The sequence below is a fragment of the Panthera pardus genome, unplaced genomic scaffold (assembly GCF_024362965.1).
Source record: "Panthera pardus isolate Hobbes unplaced genomic scaffold, ASM2436296v1 HiC_scaffold_17, whole genome shotgun sequence".
Lineage (NCBI taxonomy): Eukaryota > Metazoa > Chordata > Mammalia > Carnivora > Felidae > Panthera > Panthera pardus.
Window position 1 is genome coordinate 59,871,848 of NW_026526732.1, and position 16,818 is coordinate 59,888,665.

Genomic DNA, 16,818 nt, shown 5'->3' on the forward strand with positions numbered 1-16,818 from the left:
CAAATGCAAGCGGTAAATATTCAGATAAAAATGATGTCAAAAGTTGAAATGAAGCTTCGCTTGAAAGTAAAATATGATAATTTTATACTTTATAAAAGTTTGCAAGTATGGATTATCTTGCTTTATATTATATATATATTATATATATTATATATACTATATATGTATATTTATACATATATAAATATTATATATAATATATATATATATATAAATTCTTTGTAGAAATTGGCAAACATAGATTTCATAAAATGGCCTTTTGTAGCCACTTGTTTTTTTTCAAAATTTCCCCTAAGGATATACAAGTTAGAAGCTGATTTTATGATAAAAACATGCTGAGGCAAACACCATATTATTGTTCATAGTCCTAAACATTTCCAGGCTCCTTAGTACCGTATCTGGCCAGAGAAATGTATTGGTTTTAGCCTTATGGTTTTTTTCAAAATTAATATAAAATTAATACACAAAGCCAATTTTTCATAAGGATTAGACTCTTTCCTCTGAGAAGACAGAAAATTCTGTTCTCCAAGTTCTATTTTACATTTAATATAAATATTACATTCAAGAGGCTATCAGCAAAATAACCAAAACAAATAGCAAAGTTTGATGCTGGAAAAAAGCCATGAGGGTTACACAAGAATGATTTTAGTTCAACACTCTACTTGGAAGCTAGTATTCTCTAGTACAATAAAAATTCATTTGAATAGAGCCTTTTTTGTAGTTGTTGTTTGTTTGTTTGTTTGTTTTATTTTTGGGGGTTTTTTTTGGAGAGCACATAACATACATAGTAGTCACAAAACACATTCAGTAAGACAACTCAACCATGTGGTAGGATTAACTGATTTTATTATTTTACTTATTTATTTTTAATTCAGGTATAATTAATATACAGTGTTATACTAGTTTCAGATGTATAAGTGATTTTATTATTGCATTGTAGTTTCTTGAAATTTTTCTTAAGTATAAGTGGTTATTTTCCCCAAAATGGTCTCTAGATAACTCACCTTGCAATGGAAATGCACTATTATCATGGAGTGTCATCAACTCGATTCAAACCTATCTTATATAAAAGCTTCAAATTGTTTTTGCTCTAAATAGAGTCCTTGTGACTATTGAACATGTCAATATTTCTTAACATCTTATGCCATTTAATAAGGTCTTTTGTTCCAAATGAACCTGGCCTTTCCTAAGGACATAGATAAGCTTCAAAGGACTAGGTAAGTAAGGTTAAACCACTTCCAGTGGTAAATCATATCCTGGTTACATATTCAAAAAAATATAAACTAAAAAACCTCATTTTATTGTCAGTTATGAAGACATTTTTATTTTCCTAATGTCGATTTTTCTTGACCTTATTATTTTTTCTATTTCTTCCTCTTCTGTCAAGTAACTTCAGTAATTCCATAGACAGACTGAATATACAAATAGACAACAGTTTGACCATGTATGAAAATAGAACTTGACCCTGAGCCTCTGGAGCAAACAACATGGGAAGCCAAACCACAACCTCTAAGACATCAGCCCAAAATGGTCAAAATTTATTCAATAACCCCCAGCTTCCCTATTTTTTGCCACCATTCCAACTCAGGATCAATCAGAGAAGCTTAAATATGCCCTCCAAACAATCACCCTAAATGCCCCCTTCTCATTAGCCCATCTCATTTCCTCATGTCCACAATCTCCAATCAGAACACATCTGAGGCCTCTTTTTCCACGATAAAGCTTTTCCACTGACCAGCCCACCTGTGCATCTCTGCCAAATGCAAGTGATGGTGGCTACAGGAAACTCTGAATAACTTCTGTTTGTTCTCCTTTAAGTGGTCTTTGTTTATTTCCACACCATAAACTTATATGATGAAAAAGGGGAACTTATATAAATAATCATGTTTACTCGTTGATAAGAATTGGAATGTCAAGATTAAACTTTGCTATGTGGGATGCATTGTGCATCCTTATAAGCTCAGACTTCAGTGTTCCCTTCTCCTATACTCTAAAATCCTGTACCCCTTGAAGCCTTGACTCATAACCCCAGCCCTTTGACTAACTACTGGGTTTCTCTGTTCTCACTGTGTAGGTGTGGGGCAAACCTGGAAAAAAAAATTGTAATGCTGTGCCATAGGAAAATAACTTTGCACCAGACACTTGAATAAGCATTCTATGGGAAGTACCTTTCATGATTCTCATGGTGACCGTGACCCTTCATTCATTCAAGTCAATATTTCTTGAGGATATACTTTGTGCCAAAGACTTTGCTAGGCCTTGAATATGTAAATAGTGGGACTGGGGGCAATTTTTTTCTATCTAATAGGACTGGCTAGGAACATGGTCATTTTTTTTCATAAAAGTACACATAAATACATAATAACAGATTGTAATATGTGCCAGGAAGGAAAAGTACAGGGCGCTATGAAAAACTTAAAATTGCTTAGGCTTATGGGACGTCTACCTAAGAAAGAAAGATTTAATCTGTGACATCCCCCCCTTCCCCCCTCCGCCCAAGATGAGTAAGAGTTAGCCAGGCAAAGGGCTAGGGGTTGGTTTTCCAGGCTGGGAAAACTCTACTGCCAAAGTAATAGAGAAAGCTTTGTGTCTGTGTAAAAAATGAACAAAAGCCAGTGTAATTAAAACATAAAAAAACATCTAAGATGGTGATAAGAGTTGAGAGGGGAGGTAGGCAGTACTTTGTAAATTATATTTGAATTTTAATCAGAATGCAGTAGAAATAAGTGAAAGGATTTAAACAGAGCAATGACACGGATCGATTTACTTTTAAAGACACTGCTCCAGCTACTGTTGTGTGAAGAATGAATTGTAAGGGGGAGTAGAAAAGTGAGGCTTATTGGGGTTCCGATGTAGAAGTCCAGGTGAAAGGTACCCTGGCTATGATTGCAACAATGGATGTGAAGAGAAATAGATGGATTCTAAGCATATTCTGGAAGTAGAATATGCAATATGTTCTTCAAACTGACCAGAAGAATTCAAGCTTGGAAAACTACTTATTCTTATATTCCTTCTCCTATTCTTGAATGTTGAATACCAAGCTCTTAAAGAAAATGAACTGTCCTATTGCCTGAGGTAGACAAAATCTGGAATGGCACCTACAGTCCCCTAACCCCCTTATTCTTATTCTCCAGGCACCCCCATGGCCTGGAGAGCGTGTATGGAAAGACGTAACGGGCTGTGTGTGCAGTATTAGTGACCCTTCTTAGACAATGGCTAAATGGGCTGGGTTCTAATCACGGTCCCAAGGAAAATATTCAATTTGATCTCTGGGCACTAAGTGGAAAAGATGTGTTCATAGTCACATTTCAACCCCAAACTCAGATCTTTGAACATGCCTCACCTTTCTCTGTCTGTTGGAAACAAACCTGTTCCTTTCTGGTTTATCTGCTCCACAGTTGTTAACATCAGAAGCATGGACTTCTTCCTATTAACTGTTTCAGTCCTAAGGTTCACCTTTCAGAAAGTGATCCAAAATCTATGATTTTCATGACATATTAAAAAGTCATCTTTATTTTTAACACTTAATACTGCATAATCCTATATTATACTTTTGTGAGTCCATTTATAATTGGCAGATTTCCTTCACTAGAGTATAATCCTCATGAGGGCACAAAATAGAGGTTCACTCTATATTTGTTAGAGAATCAAATGAATAAATGAAGTGTGTTGGACAAAGATTACCAAGATAAAGCTAGGAAAAGGTGGTAGGCATGAGGAGAAGTAATGGATAAAACCAACATTTTACACATTATTTGGTTCATTTTCCTCACCCAGTCATGATAAAATAGAATTGAGGATAATTAAATTCCTAGCCTTGACACCTATAAAGATTGTATTTACAGGTTCTTTCAGAGGCCATGATATTCTCACTTCAGCCTGTCCCAGAGGGAAGCCCTTTGCACTCTACAATTTTTGAGATGAGGAATTTGGCACAGAGAACTTGGATGGAAGGGTGAAGTTCACACACTTGTGATAGAATTGTAATTGTAATTTAAAACTCTTGGATCACATCTGTTGAACCTGCCAAACTGTGAACTCTATCAAAGTAGGAACTCTGTCTTTACATCTATGGGTTAGTAACTATATTCTTCAGGACAAAGTAAAAGTAAAGTCAGCAAGACTCATTAGTTTTCTTGAATTAGCTACTGCCATCACCCCCTGATGTAGTTGAAGACACTATATTTTGGAGAGATTAAGAAACTTGTCCATAAATAGTAAATGGCAGAACAAGGATTTGAGCCCAATTCTGTCTGAATCCACACCTTGATTTCTTAACCATTCTACTAAGTTAAAATATCAGTACATTTTGCTACTTAGCAGCAATTTACTCCTACTACTCAAAGTCAAATCCCTCACAATGGCATTTACAAAAAAATTCCCATTATTCTTAAGATCTGACCAATCTAAATCCCACCACCATCTTTTAGCTGATGACTCATGTACTGATTTTTGAAGATACGGGAAGACTTTGATTTGAACTTTTAATTCCCCTTCTCTTTAACTTGCCTTCACTCAATATCAGTACCTTACGTGCCTTCTCAGATTTTTTTCCAATTTCTCTCTAATGACAATTTCCCCCACTAATTTCTTCATCAATCTTTGATTTATGCTTTTATCATTGGCTCCATCTACCTTTACCACCTGGCTCCCCCATTACTCCTCACAATCATAGTTCCAATGCTCTGCTCTTCCTTGAACTAACAACACTGCTGAAGATTCAGTTACTGCCTTCTGTTACTCTTTCTTCATCTCTCACTTCCACTCTCAGAATAGTTTTAATTTCATGGCTTCATATTAAAATAATTTCAAACTATAATATCTTCCAATGCATCTCATAGGCCTTTGCATTTGTATTGTATACATTGCAAACATTTCAACATGGTGCTCACTTTATGACTTAAATCTAGCATTTTAGCTCTATATCCCACTGAGTGTGCGTATACATATACATATGTTAAATCAAACACTATGCTATGTGTTTACACATGTTATTACCTCTTTTTGCAATGACTCAATCTCTACCAATCAATAATTCTCCATTATTCAAAGCCTAGTTCAAAGTACCTCATATACTATGACTCTATACTTAATTATATCCTTTGTCAGAAATAGTCTTTCATCACTCTTTTAAAGCTTGAAACATTTTTCCATTGTATGTATTCACAAATGTGTTATCTGATCACTCTAAATAAAAAGCTCCTTGAATATAAAGATTGTGTTTAATTAATCAAAACAAAATTTCAAATTTCAGAGGAGTGTACAAAATATCTTTGAAATCTCAAGGCAACACGTATAGCTTATCAGAATGGTTGATCATCACATGTACCTGGTAACCATTATATTCAGAGTCTGTCTATAATCCACATTAGAACCTACAGAAAGATTCTCTAATGTTTCCTTTATAGGGTCTATCATAATAAGAAAGCATTACAAATATAAACAAACTTACACTACTATATTTTATAGTAAGCATATACCCAAATTCTGTAATCCTTGTCTGTACTTACCTCAATCCCTACAAACAGAATCAAGTAAGATTCTGTGTATTTATGTTCATACCTAATTTATTTTGTGTACATGAATTCGGACATTTCACATGAATATGACCCAGCTATGGAAACATACTTCTGTATTTAATCCTTTTTTTATGACCTGCTCTAAATAGGAAAGTCTAGGCAAGCAAAAGTATAAATATTTTTTAACTACTGTATTAAATCTGAAGGTCAATAAAGATGACATGCATCTCATGGTATAAGAAAAACCTGGGTGAGAAAATAAAATATTTCATTGTCTTAAGACACCCATTATCTTTAAATACTAAGTCTCCATTATTATACTCAATATAACAAATTGAAGATGTATTCTTAAGAGTTATTCAATAAAGTTAAATGCCAATGAAATGTGGCTAATAGAGGGAATATTTCCATATAATATCTTCCCATTTAATCTTTCATTTAATAATTTAAGTAAATAAGTTGAATGACTCAAGTACCTTTTCCAAACCTTCTTCCTTCAGGCTGATCACATCCAAATCAAAATCTGTTCGCAAGCCATTGGTTTTATTGAAAGTTATTCTGCCTGTGAGACCTTCCCAGTGTGCCTACAGGGAAAAAAAATGGATTAGTAAAGGAAGAAAGAAAGAAAGAAAGAAAGAAAGAAAGAAAGAAAGAAAGAAAGAAAGGAAGAAAGATAGATAAAACATTTTTTTCACACAAAAAATAACAAACATTATTTTCTTCTCCTAAATTGACATCACTACTAATTTTTAAAACATTTTTTTCTCTTCTGAACTTTAGAGGATTTTTTTCTACAGAAATTATCTTAGTCACAATACAGAATTTATTACAAATTTTTCATTTTAAATAATGCCCTTTATAGGCATAACTTTTTATGAGAAATTTGAAGATTATGTTTTAAATAGCAAACTTCCTTCAGCAAACTAAGAATAATTTAGTTACATATTATAATAAATGAGATAGTCAATGTCTCACTGGAGATTGCAAATAGAATTACTATTATAAAATACCACTCCTAAATTCATACTAATATGAACATAAACTTATTTTATTACAAGGAAAGAAAATGAATTTAGGAAAACCTATGTTATACAACTTCAATTACGCACTTTCCTCTTAGAATAATTAACTTATTACTTTATTTTCCCTTAAGTGAGACTGGGAGAAACATATCCAAATTACTTCATATCTAACTATACTTCGTGTAAAAAGAGCTTTCCATGTAGTAGGAAGTGGAAATAAAATTTTCCAGTTATATAATGGGTTCACCCATCACAGGTAAACAAATTTCTGAGTTTTAGTTTTAATATAAAAAGTTTTCTCATTCTGCTAGCTACATAGACAAACTAATGTTTTCCATATTTGTCATTTAGAAATAATTTATAAAACTAGCTATATATGAAAACTTTAAGTAATGTATACTTACAGTTAAATGTTTGAAAGAATATACACCAAGATCCAAAAAAATAAAACCAAATAGATTATAGGTAACATTTCAATAAGCACTACAAATGGATATCATTATCACATTTCTTAGGTTCCATGTATTTCTATACTTATGTATAGGGATCCCAAAACAGTTTTAGGCTAATAAATTACAAATAAAACAGAAAATATTACAATACATATCTACATACATATTACAACATGTCATCACTGAGTTTAAACATGTGTTAACCAGTCTCCAATAAGGAAGAAAAAAATATTGTTAACCCAAACTCTTCCAAAAATAATAACCTCAGGTGATTAACAAAAATGCATATTAGTACAAAAATAGACATTGTGAGCAGTAAGTACTGGGGCGCCTGGGTGGCTCAGTCAGTTAAGCATCTGACTCCGGCTCATGTCATGATCTCGCAACCGTTTGTGAGTTCGAGCCCCGCGTCGGGCTCTGTGTTGACAGCTCGAAGCCTGGAACCTGCTTTGGATTCTGTGTCTCCTTCTCTTCCTGCCCCTCCCCAGCTCACACTCTGCTTCTCTCTCTCTCAAAAATGAATAAACACTAAAAAAGTACAGAAGTAGAAGCGTAGGATAGTAAAACAAATCTGGGATAAAGGCAGTATAAGGAAACGCTCATCAGGTGAAAATGCACAACTAATAACAGTGAATCACAAATTTAACTCTGAACTTCCTAGTGACCAAAGCAATGAAGAAAATATGATCTAAACACAATACATAGGGTCCATATTTTAAGACATACCAACTGCCCAGGAGAAGAAACTTTTCATGGCAGTGAAACCTGAGAGGAGTGTCTCCTGTTGGTCCTCATAAAGAGGCACACTGTGTGATTTAATGGACAAGGTCCTCAGCAACACCTTACAATAAATATAATAGTGAGTTTCATGCAACTGTTTCTTATATGACTGTTGAACACACATCTCAGTACTCATATGCTGCATTCAGAAAGCATTTCTTCAACTAGCCAAGTCTGTGCACTATGTTTGCAGCCCTTTGATGTTCAGTTTTAAACCAGATGTAAATGTAGAATGTGAAACAAATAAATGAACTACATATTCTTCAGGGAGTGTCATTTCACCTATCTGAGAATATGTTAAAAATTACACAAGGAAAATTCATAGGTATTCTTTGCCAAGGAACTGGAGATTCTTTTAAAAAAATTTTTTTAATGTTTTTATTTATTTTTGAGAGACAGACAGAGAGAGAGACAGAGAGAGAGAGAGAGAGAGAGAGAGAGAGAGAGAGAGAGAGAGAAAATGGGGGAGGGGCAGAGAGAGAGGGGGACACAGAGTCCAAAGCAGGCTCCAGGCTCTGAGCCGTCAGCACAGAGCCTAATGCCAGGCTCAAACTTGCAAACTGTGAGATCATGACCTGAGCTGAAAATTGTTAATTTTGCTTGTGCAGAGGAAGAAAGTAAGTTTAATTAAAAGATAAAAGTTCACCTGTGAAGAAAACTGAACTAATCTCAAATCATTCACCTTGAGGACAAAAGAGAATAGGCACATGTGCTTCTCCTGACATACCTCTTTGATTAGGCTCATAAAACGGGTCCCAAAGCGCCAGGGTTTGTGTCTATTACACTGTAAGGAACTGACTGTCATCTGGGGAAACTGTTGGACGCCCACAGACACCACGTGCACCGCATCATACATTAGAGCAGCGTCAGTCTGAAAGCCAAGAAAAAGGAAATATGGAGTCAATACAACATGTGAAACCCATGACAGAAGGTCTGGAAGGGGAGAGAAGGAAGAGGTAAGAGAAACATATACTCAGTTTATCTTTATGTAAGTGAGAAAACAGTATTTCCCATGATCTGGTTCTCTTAAATAAGGTATTGTTATCAATTACTACATCAGCTCCATTAGAACATTTGACCTATCCTTCCTTTCCTGAATAACCCAATTTCATATTGTCCTAGTATCTTTGTTGAAGTAGGAAATGTGTGAAGACATTCATTATTTTATTTTTTTGCCACCCCCTCTGTCTCTGCCTTACTCTGTCTCTACACACACACACACACACACAGACACACACACACATACAATGAATGCAATTAGGAACATTTTAAATGATTAAATAAATTACATATTGTATATAAAAGTAAATAAACAATTTTCTTGTATAGGAAGAACAAAAGAGATTTGAAAGGAGATTCACCTAAAAAGCTTCATTATAACCCCTGATCTTTTCTTCAATATAATTTTTCAGAAGATTCAATCTCAGAAATGAATGCTACTGTTTTGAATCTCAATACATGTATTAATCCCTTTTTAAGAAACTAAACTTAATCCCCTGTCCTGTTTTCTTTTCCCCCAAATTTCCATATGAATAAAAGTTCATTTTGTCTTCTCAAGTAAAACGAATATGAATTCTGTGTTTGCACCTGCTCAAATGACTGTCCACTTTAGAAACTGATGATAAAAAATAAAATGTTTTTAAGTCAAAACAAACCAGAGGCTCCATGACCGTCAGCGGCTGTGTTAAATGGAGCCTCACATTGTGTTTGACGGATGGATGCCAGGCTCACTACCTACAGAAGAGGGCCACACTGACAGTACTGCTAGAAATGAACTTTGGGCCATCTGCTTGGCATGCTTCGGAATAAAAGCATATATTTCCTCTTCTCATTCACACAATTAGTGAGCTGTGAAATGAATTCCAAAATGGATAGGAACCCCGTAGATTATAGCGTTTGCCACAATACAATACAAAATGAGTACACACAGTAGCTTTCATGCAAATGGATCCTAAGGAGCTTTACCACATAAAATGGAAGACGGGTAAAGAGCACAATGCAATGACAAAACATAATAATAATGCCATTTTATAGTTCATAAATCTTTGGGGAATATAGCTCAGATTCATAACCTTCACTTTGTAAATACCAGCTGACTACTTTCGCATACTCTGATGGCTGCAAAGTGAAAAGAGAATCATGGAGTTGATACAGGCATACATCATGAGCCTGAAGATTAGACTGATATTTGTCTTTGGCCTGAAGTAACATTCAGGGGATGTATACAGCACACAGGTGGTCATAAAAACAGTTCCCACAATATGAAAGACACATTTGATTTTAAAATAAAATAAATTAAAAAAAATATCACCGTTAACAAAGGTGGAGAGGAATGAACACTTTCAAACACTACAAAGATAAAGGGCAATTTTGCAACTTGCAAAAGAAGCCTTAAAAATATCCATGTTCTTTTTAACCCAGTAATTTCTTTCTGGAATTTCCCATAAGGATATCAGGGATAAGACAAAAGCTACATACATGATTTATTTTTATTTATAAAGTGGAAACCTACTGAATGTTCAAATTAAGGAAACATAATAAAATCACAATGATATTACATATAACTAATAACTATGTTTTGAAAAATAATCAATTAGATGAGAAATTGCATGGGATATGATGCTAAGTGTAAACACTGATGATAACAGAGCTGTATGTCCAGCATAAACTATTATACATCTTCATGTACTTCATTATGTACTATTTAATTTATTTAATTCTCACAATAATGGTTTAATAAAAGCACCACTATTGTTCCCATTCATCAATTGACAAAACCAACTTTGGGAGATGTTAAGTAACTAGGCAAAGTCACACAGTTATTAAGTGGAAAGACCCAGATTCAAACAGACTCTCTGCTCATAGCTAGTATTCTTAACCACCATATTACATGTTATATCAACAACAGCAGATCAAAAAGAAGAAAATACACCAAAATGAAACCAATAATTACTCTTGAAAGTTAATAATTAATGGAACTTAATGTTTTCTTTTTATGTATTTTTCTACAGTTTTTTTTTTAAATTAGAAGATTGCTGAATACCATTCAATAATTCTCAACATGAAAATTTTTATCTATTCCCACAAAAATAACTAAAAGAACATCAATACAATATTACTACCATCCTGCCATGATTTACTTATGTGATATTATATGACTTACATGATCTTATATGACTTATATGGACGTCCTAGAATAGTAATCTTATCTAAAATGGCAATGCTGAGAAAGTATTTTACTAATTTAAGAGTTCAAAAACTGCTTTTGCAACAGAGTTTCAGTGTCAAGATCAGAGGACACACTAGCTGATAATAAAACTATTTAAGATCTATGATTTTAAATGTAATTATAAAAGATAAATAATAAATTTAAAAAATAAAAGATAAACAAAATTTTAAAAAGAAAGATAATATTTATTAAATATAAGAGAAATATTGGAGAAAAAAAGTATAAGTACTTAATTTGCTAATCAAATTATTTCTTGAATTTCCAGTTTAAAATATGCTGATTTATGATACAGTAATACACAGAACTTCTGAAACTACTCTCTACTTATTTATTGTTGTCCTACTTTTAAATTGGTTGTTTTATGTAATAATGAGATATTTTCCGTATATACCTGATATCCTGTCAGACTCAACTTCACTGTCTTATTTACAAATCTATATGTACACAAATTCTTTCACCTTTGTAAAGTTGTGAGAAAACTCTAGTGTTTCAAAAATGTTTTTCTTATTTTCACAAGAATGCATCTGCTTGAAAATGTGTCTTATACTAGTAATAGCATTAGTTAACACTCATTTAGTATTCACTATGTAGGAGGCATTCCCTTTAAACCATTCCCTTTAATTCTCATAGCCATCATCCACTTGAAATCCACTGAGTTTGTATTAAGTAGAAAATTAAGTCAAAGAACAGTTAAGTAACTGGCCTAGGCTCCTAGCATGTCGAGGTGGAGATGGATTCAAATCCATACAATCTATGCAGAGTTCACATCTTTTTTTTTTTTTGCTCAGAGTTCTATATTTAATAAAGCAAAACAGTGTCAATGCTTTTGAACTTACAACATGAAATATCAATAAGTACTTGAATGCATTAATCCATATTATTTTTCAATAAAGCAGTGAATACTCGAGACCCACTCGGAAGATGGTGGCGAAGGAGGACGCTGGGCTCACTGCGTCCTGCTGATTGTGTAGATTCCACCCACATCTGCCTAAATAACCCAGAAAACTGCCAGAAGACTAGCAGAATAGACTCTCCCCAGCCAAGCGTAGACGAGAGGCCCACGGAAGAGGGTAGGAAGGGCGGAGCAGTGGTGCATGCTACACAGACTGGCGGGAGGGAGTCAGGGTGATGGAGGATCAGCTCCATGGGCAAGGCAGAGCCCCAAAGTCTGGCTTGCAAAAGTGGAGGGACCAGATGGAGTGTGTTCTGACAGCCAGAAGGACTTAACATCTGGAATGATATAAGTCAACAGCTCTGGTCGGAGAGCAGGAGGGAGAGTTGTTGAGCCTCGGAGGACAGAGTTCAGCTTGGCAGGGAACAAAGGCACTGGGAAGCCCCATGTCCCTCGCCAATCCCCCATCCAAAATCCCAAGGGAACCAGTTCCCATCACAGAACTTGCTTGCACAGCTCAAACACCCAACGCTGTGCTGCTGAGGATCCATTCCTCCCACAGGTCTGCCTCCCTCTGGTTGCCTCAGGGACCCTCCCGAAGTGAATACTGAAGGCAAAGCAAGCTGAGCCTGCCCCTCCTACCCATGTGCACTTTGCAGATCCACCCAGGCTAATACGCCAGATCCCATCGAAGCAGTACCACAAGACTGGCAGTGTGCAAGTAGCCCAGACAGAGGCCACACAACTCCACAGTGAGTCCTGCCCCTGGGAGAGGGGAAGATAAGGTACACACCAGTCTGTGGCCCCAGCGGTGGGCTGGGGGCAGACATCAGGTCTGACTGTGGCCCCGCCCACCAACACAAGTTACTCCAGACAGCACAGAGGAAGACCCCTGCAGTTCCCCGCCACTCCAGGGACTATCTAAAATGAGGAAACAGAAAAATTCTCCTCAAAAGAAACTCCAGGAAGTAGCGACAGCTAACGAATTGATCAAAAATGATTTAAGCAATATAGCAGAAAATGAATTTAAAATAATAGTCATAAAATTAATCGCTGGGCTTGAAAAAAGTATAGAGGACAGCAGAGAATCTATTACTACAGAGATCAAGGGACTAAGAAACAGTCAGAAGGAGGTAAAAATGCTATAAATGAGCTGCAAAATAAAATGGAGGTGACCACAGCTCGGATTGAAGAGGCAGAGGAGAGAATAGGTGAATTAGAAGATAAAATTATGGAAAAAGAAGAAGCTGAGAAAAAGAGAGATAAAAAAATCCAGAGGTATGAGGGGAGACTTAGAGAACTAAGTGACATAATTAAATGAAATAATGTATGCATAATTGGGATTCCAGAGAAGGAAGAGAGAGGGAAAGGTGCTGAAGGTGGACTTGAAGAAATCATAGCTGAGAACTTCCCTGAACTGGGAAGGAAAAAGGCATTGAAATCCAAGAGGCATAGAGAACTCCCTTCAGATGTAACTTGAATCGATCTTCTGCACGACATATCATAGTGAAACTGGCAAAATACAAAGATAAAGAGAGAATTCTGAAAGCAGCTAGGGATAAACATGCTCTAACATATAAAGGGAGACCGATAAGACTTGTGACGGATCTGTCTACTGAAACTCGGCAGGCCAGAAAGGAATGACAGGAAATCTTCAATGTGATGAAGAGAAAAAAATATGCAGCCGAGAATCCTTTATCCAGCAAGTCTGTCATTCAGAATAGAAGGAGAGATAAAGGTTTTCCCAAAAAAACAAAAACTGAAGGAATTCGTAACCACTAAACCAGCTCTACAAGAGATCCTAAGGGGGATCCTGTGAGACAAAGTACCAGAGACATCGTTACAAGCATGAAACCTACAGACATCACAATGACTCTAAACCCATATCTTTCAATAATAACACTGAATGTAAATGGACTAAATGTGCGAACCAAAAGACATAGAGTATCAGAATGGATAAAAAAACAAGACCCCTCTATTTGCTGTCTACAAGAACTCATTTTAGACCTGAGGACACCTTCAGATTGAAAGTGAGGGGATGGAGAACTATCATGCGACTGGATGTCAAAAGAAAGCTGGAGTAGCCATACTTAGACAAACTAGACTTTAAATTAAAGGCTGTAACAAGAGATGAAGAAGGGCATTATATAATAATTACAGGGTCTATCCATCAAGAAGAGCTAACAATTATAAATGTCTATGGACCGAATACAGGAGCCCCCAAATATATAAAACAATTAATCACAAACATAAGCAACCTTATTGATAAGAATGTGGTAATTGCAGGGGACTTTAATACCCCATTTACAACAATGCATAGATCATCTAGACACAGGATCCATAAAGAAACAAGGGCCCTGAATGATACACTGGATCAGATGGACTTGATAGATATATTTAGAACTCTGCATCCCAAAGCAACAGAATATACTTTCTTCTCGAATGCACATGGAACCTTCTCCAAGATAGATCACATACTGGGTCACAAAACAACCTTTCATAAGTATACAAGAATTGAGATCATACCGTGCATACTTTCAGACCACAATGCGATGAAGCTTGAAATCAACCACAAGAAAAAGTCTGGAAAAACTCCAAAAGCATGGAGGTTAAAGAACACCTTACTAAACAATGAATGGGTCACCCAGGCAATTAGAGAAGAAATTACACAATATATGGAAACAAATGAAAATGAAAATACAACAATCCAAACGCTTTGGGATGCAGCTAAGGCAGTCCTGAGAGGGAAAGACATTGCCATTCTGGCATATCTCAAGAAACAAGAAAAATCCCAAATACAAAATCTAACAGCACACCTAAAGGAAATAGAAGCAGAACAGCAAAGACACCCCAGACCCAGCAGAAGAAGAGAAATAATAAAGAGCAGAGCAGAAATAAACAATATGGAATCTAAAAAAACTGTAGAGCAAATCAACGAAACCAAGAGTTGGTTTTTTGAAAAAATAAACAAAACTCATTAACCTCTAGCCAGGCTTCTCAAAAAGAAAAGGGAGATGACCCAAACAGATAAAATCATACATGAAAATGGAATTATTACAACCAATCCCTTACAAATACAAGAAATTATCAGGGAATACTATGAAAAATTATATGCCAACAAACTGGACAACGTGGAAGAAATGGACAAATTCCTAAACACCCACACACTTCCAAAATTAAAACAGGAAGAAATAGAAAACTTGAACAGACCCACAACCAGAGAAGAAATTGAATCAGTTATCAAAAATCTCCCAACAAATAAGAGTCCACAACCAGATGGCTTCTCAGGGGAATTCTACCAGACGTTTAAAGCAGAGATAATACCTATCCTTCTCAAGCAATTCCAAAAAATAGAAAGGGAAGGAAAACTTCCAGACTCATTCTAGGAAGCCAGCATTACTTTGATTCCTAAACGAGACAGAGACCCAGAAAAAAAGAGAACTACAGGCCAATATCTCTGATGAATATGGATGCAAAAATTCTCAGTAAGATACTAGCAAATCGAATTCAACAGCATATAAAAAGAATTATTCACCATGATCAAGTGGGATTCATTCCTGGGCTGCAGGGCTGGTTCAACATTCACAAATCAATCAGTGTGATACATCACATTAATAAAAGAAAAGATAAGAACCATATGATCCTGTCAATCGATGCAGAAAAAAGCGTTTGACAAAATTGAGCATCCTTTCTCAATAAAAACCCTCGAGAAAGTTGGGATAGAAGGAACATAATTAAACATCATAAAAGCCATTTATGAAAAGCCCACAGCTAATATCATCCTCAATGGGGAAAAACTGAGAGCTTTATCCCTGAGATCAGGAACATGACAGGGATGTCCACTCTCACCACTGTTGTTTAACATAGTGTTGGAAGTTGTAGCATCAGCAATCAGACACCAAAGGAAATCAAAGGCATCAAAATTGGCAAAGATGAAGTCAAGCTTTCATTTTTTGCAGATGGCATGAGATTATACATGGAAAATCCGACAGACTCCACCAAAAGTCTGCTAGAACTGATACATGAATTCAGCAGTCGCAGGATACAAAATCAATGTACAGAAATCAGTTGCATTCTTTTTTTTTAATGTTTATTTATTTTTGAGACAGAGAGAGACAGAGCATGAACAGGGGAGGGGCAGAGAGAGAGGGAGACACAGAATCTGAGGCTCCAGTCTCTGAGCGGTCAGCACAGAGCCCGACGCGGTGCTCGAACTCACATACCGTGAGATCATGACCTGAGCCGAAGTTGGACGCTTAACCGACCGAGCCACCCAGGCGCCCTGCAGTCTTATACACTAATAATGAAGCAACAGAAAGACAAATAAAGAAACTTATCCCATTCACAATTGCACCAAGAATCATAAAATACCTAGGAATAAACCTGACCAAAGATGTAAAAGATCTGTATGCTGAAAACTATGGAAAGCTTATGAAGGAAATTGAAGAAGATATAACGAAATGGAAAAACATTCTGTGCTCATGGATTGGAAGAATAAATATTGTTAAAATGTCAACACTACCCAAAGCTATCTACACATTCAATGCAATCCCAATCAAAATTGCACCACCATTCTTCTCGAAGCTAGAACAAGGAATCCTAAAACTTGTGTGGAACCACAAAAGACCCTGAATAGCCAAAGTAATTTTGAAGAAGACCAAAGCAGGAGGCATCAGAATCGCAGACTTTAGCCTCTACTACAAAGCTGTTATCATCAAGACAGCATGGTATTGGCACAAAAACAGACACATAGACCAATGAAATAGAATAGAAACCCCAGAACTAGACCCACAAAAGTATGGCCAACTAATCTTTGACAAAGCAGGAAAGAATATCCAATGGAAAAAAGACAGTCTCTTTAACAAATGGTGCTGGGAGAACTGGACAGCAACATGCAGAAGGATGAAATTAGACCACTTTATTA

At 35.8% G+C, this 16,818-nt stretch overlaps 1 protein-coding gene across 7 annotated transcripts in view; it reads right to left on the minus strand.

Annotated features, from left to right (window-relative positions):
* Positions 1-16,818, minus strand: part of GRIK2 (glutamate ionotropic receptor kainate type subunit 2) — a 654,159-nt gene that overhangs the window by 254,341 nt on the left and 383,000 nt on the right. For all 7 annotated transcript variants that reach the window (XM_053904616.1, XM_019442973.2, XM_053904617.1 and 4 more), the window contains exons 8-9: positions 8,501-8,644; positions 5,996-6,103 (exon numbers count right to left, since the gene is read on the minus strand). In XM_053904616.1, coding sequence (XP_053760591.1) covers positions 5,996-6,103; positions 8,501-8,644 — 252 coding nt within the window. The remainder of the gene's footprint in view (positions 1-5,995; positions 6,104-8,500; positions 8,645-16,818) is intronic.